The following is an 11,192-nucleotide window of genomic DNA, read 5'->3' on the forward strand; positions in this document are numbered from 1 at the left end:
GCAGGTAGGGACGGAGCTATAATTGGATTAGGGTCAATGGCCCCAAATATATATATATATATATATTGACACACTAATTTTAACAATTTTGTTCTATAAAATTACATTTTGTTTCCTTTAAACAACATTATTGATTCTTTTAAGCATAATATCATAGTTACAAATTTTTTTCAACATTTTTACAAACTATTTTGTAGTAAATTCTTATAATTCGCATAATGAACCGCCACTCACATCATTTTTTACTTATTAATAATCATCTATCATCTGAATAATTTATATATTAAAAAAAAAAAAACTTGTAACTCTAGTATTTTCCTTATTTTAGTAACCATAAAAAAAATTTAAAGATCTAAAATTTAAAATAAAATACATAAGCCCAAAAAAAAAAAAAAAAATAGCCCAACNTTTTACCACGCAAAATGATCACGTGGTTCAATTATTGACCTTTTTGGCTTATTAATATCAGGAGCAATAGAGTCGATTAAAAATATTTTATTAATTTGAACAACAAAATAAATATTATAAAATTAAAATTTGAACTTTCTTACAAAATATAAAATTAATATAATTTATAATTTTTTTCCATGCTTAGTATTAATTAAAAAGATATTAATAAAAAAAATCAATATATTCATTAAAAAAAAATCTTTAAAAGTAATCTAAATATAAGAAATATAATTTCTAAATAATTGTTGACAGAATTTTCTATCAACATTATTCAGGTCCTGAAGACTATAAATGAGATTGTGTTGACAACTACTTATTTTAGTTTTTCTACATTCACAATAAAAGCTCTTATGCTTTTCAAAAAACTTTTATTTTGGTGGATTTTGGTATAATTTTTTTATTTCATTTTATTTTAACTAATAATAAATTGACACATTATTTATTATAAAAATGTTGTGAATTTTTGTTGCAAACTCATGTTTTTCACGTTTTCACCTCTATAGTCCGATAATTGCAAGCATTATGCCACATTGAATAATTATATTTATAGGATGTGCATTTATCACTATGGACCCCATGGAAACAAGATATAATCTTTGCTGGTATCCAAAAAAAAAAGAAAAAAAAAAAACCTTGGCTTGTTGCCTTATTCAGGTCCTGAGGACTATAAATAGGGGACCATGCCACTGCACAACACCACAAGCCTACTTCTCTCTTCTTCTGCCCTAAACCTAGAACTTTCTGAGTTTTCTTGCTTTGTTTATACACAACACAATGGCCAGCAACAAGATTGTGCTAGCTTCTGCACAGCAACCCATTAAGGCTGAGCTGAGCGTGTTAACCATGTCGGACGAGCAGATCACGAATCACATTTATGCAACCCATGTTCATGCTGACGACGACAACTTTGATGAGGATTCTCTTTTCGCTATCGTGGAAAACATTCTCAAGCGTGCTACTATTGTTGCTGACAATGTTATGCTGGTATATATATATATATATATATTACCACTACATGCACATACTCTCTTAGGAGATGTTTAATTTCACCCTTGAGAAGAAGTATTAGAATTATTGTCAAATATTAATCATAGTTTCTTAATAACTAAAACTTTTCGAAGCATTAATAACTTCTCAGGAAGTATTAGAATTATTGTTAAATATTAATCATAGTTTCTTAATAACTAAAATTTTTCAATGCATTAATAACTTATCACAATATCTGTAAACCTCCATGGTTTATCCTCATCAATATCATAGAGATGGACACAAAAATTTCTCATTTTTAGTTTTGAAAGGAATAATTAGATGCATGCTTAGTTGTTTTTTGTTTAAATTTAAACAGGAAACATTGGTAATTTCAAATTTTTATTCTCTTCATATATGTCTTTGAGTTTTCTCACTGAAAATTTCTATTGGCTTACTCTAGGGTATCCATGGACACCCAGAGAACATTGACGAAAAGGCTCCTAAAGTTGGCTTCACCCCACCACTGTGTACGCTCAAGCATCTTTCCTCCCTGGTAATTACAAAAAAAAAAAAAAAAAAAAAACCTTGGCTTGTTGCCTTATTCAGGTCCTGAGGACTATAAATAGGGGACCATGCCACTGCAACACCACAAGCCTACTTCTCTCTTCTTCTGCCCTAAACCTAGAACTTTCTGAGTTTTCTTGCTTTGTTTATACACAACACAATGGCCAGCAACAAGATTGTGCTAGCTTCTGCACAGCAACCCATTAAGGCTGAGCTGAGCGTGTTAACCATGTCGGATGAGCAGATCACGAATCACATTTATGCAACCCATGTTCATGCTGACGACGACAACTTTGATGAGGATTCTCTTTTCGCTATCGTGGAAAACATTCTCGAGCGTGCTACTATTGTTGCTGACAATGTTATGCTGGTATATATATATTACCACTACATGCACATACTCTCTTAGGAGATGTTTAATTTCACACTTGAGAAGAAGTATTAGAATTATTGTTAAATATTAATCATAGTTTCTTAATAACTAAAACTTTTCTAAGCATTAATAACTTCTCAGGAAGTATTAGAATTATTGTTAAATATTAATCATAGTTTCTTAATAACTAAAATTTTTCAATGCATTAATAACTTATCACAATATCTGTAAACCTCCATGGCTTATCCTCATCAATATCATAGAGATGGACACAAAAATTTCTCATTTTTAGTTTTGAAAGGAATAATTAGATGCATGCTTAGTTGTTTTTTGTTTAAATTTAAACAGGAAACATTGGTAATTTCAAATTTTTATTCTCTTCATATATGTCTTTGAGTTTTCTCACTGAAAATTTCTATTGGCTTACTCTAGGGTATCCATGGACACCCAGAGAACATTGACGAAAAGGCTCCTAAAGTTGGCTTCACCCCACCACTGTGTACGCTCAAGCATCTTTCCTCCCTGGTAATTACAAAAGAATTGCATTTTTTGTCCAACATTGTAACTATTATAAAAGCATAAACTTAATCATCTAACTATTATTCTAACAATTGGTAATTTGACGCCAAGTTATGTAATGCTAGATGACATGCAAATCTCCGGGTGAGGAATTTGCACACAAAACAACAATGTCAATACTTAATAATCTCTCAAATTACTCATGGGATTCAAAGGCAGTGTTGACACTTGCGGCTTTTGCTATGGAGTATGGGGAATTCTGGCTCCTTACCCAACTTCACCCATCGGACCAACTCGCCAAACCAATTGGGATCTTGAAGCGAGTACCTACCATCTTAAGCCGTCCAGGCCTTCAGAAACACAAGAAAGCAATGGTTGAACTTAACAACTTGGTCAAGGTCACACTAGAAGTCATTCAATGCATGTTTGAGTTGGAGAAGCTATCCATCTATGGTACAAAAGATGTACCAGCACTGTCAATAGCCATGGATCGTACCCCAATAGATGTCTATTGGGCTATCATAACTATAGCAGCTTGTATGACTCAGATGTGTTGCATCATTAATGATGAGTAAGTCCTTGCCTTTGAAATGAAGAATATGTCCAGAAATAATTGTGTATAATATCATATATTTAATCTAACGCAATAACCATGCTTATTGCTTAATTTCAGGAATAGGACACAAGATCTATCACCCTTTGCTCAAAAAATCAATCACACCCTTAACTTGCTAAGGATGCAGATGACACTTTGCCGTCAACAAATAGGTTAAATATGTTGCACATAAAATATAATAGGTTAAAAATGTGTAGGAAATCTAATCAAAGATTGCTCTTCAATGCAGAGATAATAGAGGCATATCGAAAACTCTCCAAACTTTTACGAACCCCAACCGAGATCATGGAGGTGTTCAAGGCACTGATTTTTGGCAAAGATAATGTGCAGCCGCTCATTGATGGTTCCACTAACAAAGTGGTTAGCTCTTATGACATAGGAGTATCACTTTTTCGGGTTTTATTTCTACTACTATTATCAGTATTATACAACAGTCTTATGATAGCATACTACAAATAAGGGTGTCTATAGCATTGGGCCGGGTTATTGTCTTTGCTCATGTTTGGCCCGAATCTAGCTCATCTATGATTTTAGAAGTTAACAAAAATTATATCTTTTAATAAACACTATGCAAATAAGTTATTAAAAACTGTGAGCTACCCAAGTAGACTCCAAACCAACCCAATAAAGAGAGTAGCTAGCAAGCTGCAAGCATAGTCCCAACCTAGTCCCATTTTTGAAACACGCGACATATTTATTAATAATATCGTACGCAAAATTTAATTTATTTTCTCATTCATTTATGCATCATTTTAAATTTATCAATAAAAACTTATACCATATAGTTTATAATTTAAAGTTTTCTTCAAATAAATAAAATAAAAATTAGTTATTGAATAGGGTTGTTGTCGTAAATCAAGCCAAAGCCCAACTCAAAATGATGTTGAACCAATAAAAAATAGCCAGCCTAAGTGTTATGGGCATGCATTATCTCTAACCCAAGTCTTCAGATTTTTGAGCTAGCTAGCCTAATAGGTCCAGCCACTACTACATTTATATATGACTGTATTCGATCTAAACTATGCGAATAATTAAAGCATCTATTTAATTAACATGTTACAACTTTGACCTAACATAGCTCAATTTTCATATTTGTATTGCATAAACAGGTTAATATCGATGTGCTGAAAAAGAAGAATGTTTTTTTTTTCATTTCGGCCCTAGACATCACCATTGATGATATTTTGATTCTCAAGCCAATTTATGATGGAATAAGAAAGGAAGATCAGTATAAAATTGTGTGGATTCCAATTGTGGAGCAATGGACTGATGAACTACAAAAGAAGTTTGAGATGTTGCGGTCTAAGATGCCATGGTATGTAGTGCAATACTTTTCACCAATAGTAGGCATCAAGTTCATTAAGGAAGAGTGGAACTTCAAAAATAAGCCAATCCTCGTGGTGATGAATCGACAAGGGAAGGTGGAACACCCAAATGCACTCCACATGATCCGAGTATGGGGAATGAAGGCCTTTCCTTTCACTACTATGTTTGAAGAAACTCTTACCAATAGAGTGGATGGGATAGGATCAATATGGTTTGACATTCACCCAGATGTTTCAAATTGGGTAAAGTTATTAACTTATTTTCTCAACTCTAAATTTATATAAATACTTACATTTCATATTAAAATCCTTTGCATTTGAAACAAATTTATTTTATAGTCTACATATTAACATTAGGATTTATGAATCTAAAAGTGTATTTACCGTCACATCAAAATTTTCAATGACAAGACACTTCAAAAAGTAGAATTTTAATGATAAAATAGAATTTCTCTCAATTTCAAGTTAAACAGAGAGGATCACATAGGTGGTGAGGGATCATGATCACACACAATGACATATACACATATTCATGCACTTTGAAAAGCAAATTTTAAACATATTAATTCAAATAAAATTATTGCTTTGTTGTTTAATCAGATCAAACAAGAGAAGTATATTTTCTTCTATGGAGGCAAGGACAATGAATGGATCCAACAATTTAACAAGAAAGCAGCTACCTTGGCTAATGACCCACTCATGAAGGATACAAAGATTTCCATTGAGTTGTTTTGTGTGGGAAAAGGCAGTAGAGGGGAGGATGACCCCAACATCTTAGGGCATTTCTGGAACCGCATAGAGAGCTTTTTCTTTTCCAAGAATCACAAGAAGACTGAACAAGACATTGTAACTCAGGAAATCCAAAAGTTGCTTTCATATAAGACTGAAATTGGATGGGCTGTGCTGAGCAAAGGGTCTAGATTGGTGGTTAGTGGTAATGGGACAACAATGTTGAAGGTCTTGGAGGAGTTTGACAAAAAGAAGGAGCTAGTGCGTGAGGTTGGCTTTGAAATTTGTTTCAAGAATCACCATGAGAAGATTATTCAAACAGGTCGCCGTTGTTGCCGTGTTGACATCCCCATGAATGCTGGAAAGGTCCCAGAGCACATTAAATGCCCTGAATGTCCTCGTATCATGGAGACTTATATCAGCTATAAGTGTTGCCACATTGATGGTCCTATGAATGCACTACACTAAATGTTCTAGTGCACCTATGTCTCTCTATCTCTCTCTCTATCATTACTATCTCTACCAAATAATTATGTGTCTAAGTCTGTAATGAGTACCACTTGTGTGATGCGTATGATGTGTAAGAGTAATTCTACAATAAGGCAATCTTGATTACGATGGTAATCCGATGCCCATGTTAAGAAATTTATCTATGTAATGTTAAGAAATTTATCTATGTAATCGTTTGATGTGTATGTTGCAATTGGAAGGTGTATTTAAGTATTAATTATGCATGGCCGTAGAACCAAACAAAGTACAATAATGACAATCATAGAGCAAGAGGGCAAAGAGAAGCAATAACTTTCACTCAGAAGCTCTAGAGATTGATAATCAATCAATGGAATTTGGTACGTTGGATACCTTTCAATAGTAGTAATAATCAGTGTGGATACTGTATTTTGTCTGGTCCTAATTCACGCATCAAAACAAATGCCAAAATCTAAAAAATTGAAAAAAAAAAGTGCAAAAATTACAAGCTTTTAAGCTAAAAAGGGAAAAATAAATACAACATGATTAGATAGTAGATCAAAGCGTTACAACATTTAAAAACCCTTTTGATAGCAATTGAGACCAAAACCCTAACCAAGTATGGTCAAAATGTTGACATTTTGATCCAATCATCGAATCAAGTTGAATCTTGAACTGTCTCATAGGACATATTTTTTTCCTGCGAAATGATAGTTTTCAGGTCAAAATCAGAACTAAAACGGGTAAGATATCATCAAAAGACTAAAAACCCCAATAAAATCTTCACTTTTTTTAAGAAAAAACATGCAGTTTTTAGCTTTACTTCGCACTATAAATTGTACCGATTGGGCAAGAACTAGAGTGATCCGGATGAACCAAATTGAAGAATGAGGTTTTGACTACCTCTCATAAAAAGGGCTCGATGATATCTATCTCGGATTGGAAGATACAAAATTTTCAAGGAAAAATGTCATAGAATTTTTCAGCACTGTGTCATCTTTCTTCCAGACGCCATATCTTAATGACCGTAGCTCCAAATCTTGCAAGGTCAGGACTATTGGAACTAGACATCCAGAGCTTTCCAATCATATAAAGTTTGAAGAAATGAAGCTCGAAAAGGCCTCCAAACAGCTACACAAAGATCATACTAGAATCTGGAAAAAAAAAAAAAAGTCTAAGGAGGTGGCAAAAAATAGGGGGCAAAGTGTAGTGTATCAAATTAAATATATCATGAATAAAGCAATGAAACAATAAATTCAATAGAAATAACAGAAGATAACAATATAGTGATCTAGGAAAACCGTTGAAGTTGTGGTTTCACAATAAAAAAACTTGGAGACAATTTATCCTAAATAGTCCTCAATGCAACATATCCATTAATAAAATCAAAATTTATATAATAATCTTAACCCTAAATCTATAGTTATCACGTAGCACATACTGGTTGTGATCGCGCGTTACTCCGAATCCACAAACTTTTCTATTATGGGATGTTGCACACAAACTACCATGTTTGTGACTCCAAGATCTTCGCCTAAAGATTATTTAGCAATAATGGTTAACTAACTGCACATAAACTTCCCTATTTGTGACTCAAAGAAATCCACTTGAAGGTTTAGATCAACAACTGTTGTAGACTAGATTGCTCTATGTTTTCATACAGATTTGCACTGGTAGTTTCATCACTGTGTTGATTTTTCTCTATATGCTATTGAACTCTCATGGGTTGAATAATGGAGGCTTATATCTACTTTGAATGTCTCTAGTATAGTGAGATTGAGTGAAATTTGGTTATACAAAGCCTAGCTGCACAAATAGTGATTTCTCTATTTGAAAAGCTTCTGTAGGGATAGCTTATGTTGCCCTTTAAATAGCGCAACAAAAAAATCACGAATTGGGCTTAAAACAAGCAAATTATGGGCTTTTTTGCATTTTAGATTTTTGCTGATTCGCAAATCTCAATCGGTCGAGAGGAATTGAGCCTACAATTAAAATTACAGAAACTTCATTTTTCTTGTGCTAACATGAATTTTTCTTGATCTAAACTTGGGTCTTTATCTTAGATTATAAAATACACCTTTAACACACTCAAGACTCGTCAAAAACACTATAAAAATAATTATATTTGATCACAGTTTGCCAACCTAAAAATATAGACTTTACTTAAAAGATGAATAGAAAAGTGAGGATCAACTATGTTGAAAAACATCTTAATTTTTATGCTTAAGGATAGAATTGAGTTTTACAGAAATTTGATAGGCACTTTATTTGTCTTATTAATTCTGAAACACAGCTCTCTAAAGTGATAAATAATTGATTATATTAAAAAAATCATGTGGATCCGGTCATTCTCTAAGTTATGTATTGAGTCCATTAATTCAACATAAAGTTGCAGAAATCCCATAAAGAAAGCTAACAAAGCCACCATACCCAATGCTCTTGCAGGCTAGGCGCTCTTAAGAATAGATTTTAGGGCATTTTTTATTTAGTATTTGGGCCCTTTGCCTTCCTTGAAGTAACCTAGAATTGATAATATAAGCGTTCCTGGAGTAATGAGTGCGCCATAAATCACAATGCGAGATCAAGGGGGTGTCAGTAAAAGTCATTAGGGTGATGATGTTGGAATTGCTAGAAATTTGGAGAGTTGAAGGGAAACGATATTTTGATCAAGACTTGCGGCTTTGCCTCTAAAGTCACTCTAATTTTGGCAAATTTTTTTGTTAAGGTCCTAAGAATAGTGATTTTTCATTTTTGGTAATATTTGTTTTTCTTAATAACTTTTAATTTAAAAGTTCGAATAAGGTCTTTTTTTTTTTTTCTTTTTTTGGGGATGTCTCTTAGAAATAGTAGTTTCAATTTTTGCAATTATCTTAATTTTTGATAAAAATTACTATTTTACCACCTAATTACGTAATTAACAGAAATTAGGGGTTTTGGACATATTCCTAGTTGTCTTAGATTTTCTTTTTTACTATTTAAATGCATTGTAGCCTACATTACAATTCAGTTTTTAGATTAATAAAATTTCAAACTCTATCTATTGTTTAGAGGATTCCAAAACTTTGTTACTTTGTGGATTCAATAGACCCCTCATGAATTCAAACTTTTCATTTAGAAGTTAACGTGTTTAGTTCTTTTTCCACCTAGAAAGCAAAACGTTTGTTTTCTTATAACTTTTGCGACATCGTGATTTTTTTTTTTTTTTTTTTGGAGGATCCTAATTAGTTTCCTTTGTTGTAATTATAAGTTGATATCAATAAAATTTTCTATTATTAAAAGAAAATGTGTTTCCAATCATTCGGTGAATATTTAAAAGTATTAATGTAATAGAGATTAAGAGTGCATTTGGCTTCTTCTTCTTTTTTCTTTTTTCTTTTTTTTGTTAAAAAATTTTCTCTTTTGTTTCACTTTTTTTTTGTTATAAATAATCTCATTTTTATTTTTTTTTAAATTCAAAATTCAAAATTTTTAGTTTATTGTCACATAGTTTAACATAAAAATTATTAAAGATTATATTTTTGATAAATATTATAAATAAGTTATTGAAAATAATTACTACCAAACAGATGGTAAAATTGCTGAAAAAAAAATTAAAAAGAAAAACTTTCTAAACCGATGCTTATCCAAAACTTTTCCCATCAAATTATTCTTCACTTTTTAACCGGGAATGACATTATCCATTATATGAATCAGAACTAGGGTCATCAAAAAAAAAAAAAAAAAAAAAATGGGGGAAAGAAGAAAGATAAAGACAGGATAGGATGCGATACATTATGAATCAGAACTAGGGTCAGAAGAAAAAGAAAAGGTTTAAAAAAAAAAAAAAAAAAAAGGAATGGAAAGGGAAAGAAGAAAGATAAAGACAGGATAAGATGCAATGACACTGGTGTACGGATTCAGACTGGTACAGAGAGCATTGCACATGCAAAAACAGAATTATTAATTACAACACTGCTCTGCTGAGTGGTTGGTGACTGACAACACTATCAAACTGCTACGTAAAATATTTGTGTCGTGTCACGTGTCTCGATAACAATATACAAACGTGCCACATGAAAGATGGGTAATTCAGTACAGTCAGACTGTAACAAATGCCATAAAAAAAAAAAGGGGTTTTGGTTTTTTTTACTTTATCATAAAATCCAAAAAAAAGAAGGAAAGAAAAGGAATCCCAAGAATCACGTGCTGCATGGGTATGCGAGCTTTTTGCCTTGTAGGTCATTACTCGCCTGGTTACACCCGATTTGAAATATTAATTGTTATGTCTTTCACTCTTTTGTATGATTGTATCTAAAAGGAAATTCCTGGATAAGTAAAAGCAAAACAGGACAAAACATTGCTTAATAACCTATAGTTTTTATTTATTTATTTATTTTTATTATCATCATGTGGTTTAATTCATTGCTAAAGCTATCACACCCATCACATTTTTTGTTCATAAAAAAAAAAAAAATACCCATCACATTTTTTTTAACTTAATAATATTGGAAAAACATAAAATGACATAACTTGTACTGTAATATACCTGCTTAAATATACCTGTTTAGAGAGTTGTGAGTTGTAAATGCGCAGTAGTAGATCCATGTGGAGGTGTATATCTACTACTTACAATTTATCATATTGACGAATTGTGGTACAAATTGTCTCATTTTATATGTTCTTAGCGTTAAGTAACTCAATGTACTATGCAATATGGATAGCATTGATAAGATAAATGCTTTGTTTGGTTGCAAGTGAAGGAAGAGAAAAAGAAAAACAATGAGTAAGGCTATGTTTGGATTGGAAGGACTAAGAGAGAAAAGATATGAAGAGAAGGGAAAAGTAGCTCTTTCCTTGGTTTGGTAGGAAGAGAGAAGAGGAGAAGGGCTGATTTGGAGTGAAATCTATTCAGTGGAACCCAGTATTTTGCTATCAGCCCAAATTGGGCAGAAAGAGGGGGAAAGGGAGAAAGATATGACATGATTTTTTCTTTTTATATCGTAAAATTACTATAATGCCCCTCACAAGTTATGTTACTATTTAATTTTTCAAGGGACATGAATGTAAAAATACACATTTTCCTTTCCCCTCTTTTTGTAAACCAAACAAAATTATTCATCATTTCTTACTTCCCTTCCTTCCTATATCCAAACACCCCAAAGGAAAATATTTTCTTTTCTGTTTTCCGATTTTTCTTCTT

General features: G+C 32.2%; 1 protein-coding gene across 1 annotated transcript; it reads left to right on the forward strand.

The window, feature by feature from the left end:
• The first annotated feature begins 2,118 nt into the window (after window positions 1-2,118).
• On the forward strand, window positions 2,119-6,187 carry LOC112026949 (protein SIEVE ELEMENT OCCLUSION B). The gene is made up of 7 exons (XM_065769241.1): window positions 2,119-2,353; window positions 2,789-2,881; window positions 3,001-3,446; window positions 3,549-3,643; window positions 3,721-3,851; window positions 4,601-5,059; window positions 5,417-6,187. Exons 1-7 carry the CDS (start codon window positions 2,144-2,146, stop codon window positions 6,011-6,013), a joined length of 2,031 nt encoding a protein of 676 aa, XP_065625313.1. The 5' UTR covers window positions 2,119-2,143; the 3' UTR covers window positions 6,014-6,187.
• The last annotated feature ends 5,005 nt before the right edge of the window (window positions 6,188-11,192 follow it).

The sequence above is a fragment of the Quercus suber genome, unplaced genomic scaffold, assembly GCF_002906115.3.
Source record: "Quercus suber isolate HL8 unplaced genomic scaffold, Cork oak 2.0 scaffold_1090, whole genome shotgun sequence".
NCBI lineage: Eukaryota > Viridiplantae > Streptophyta > Magnoliopsida > Fagales > Fagaceae > Quercus > Quercus suber.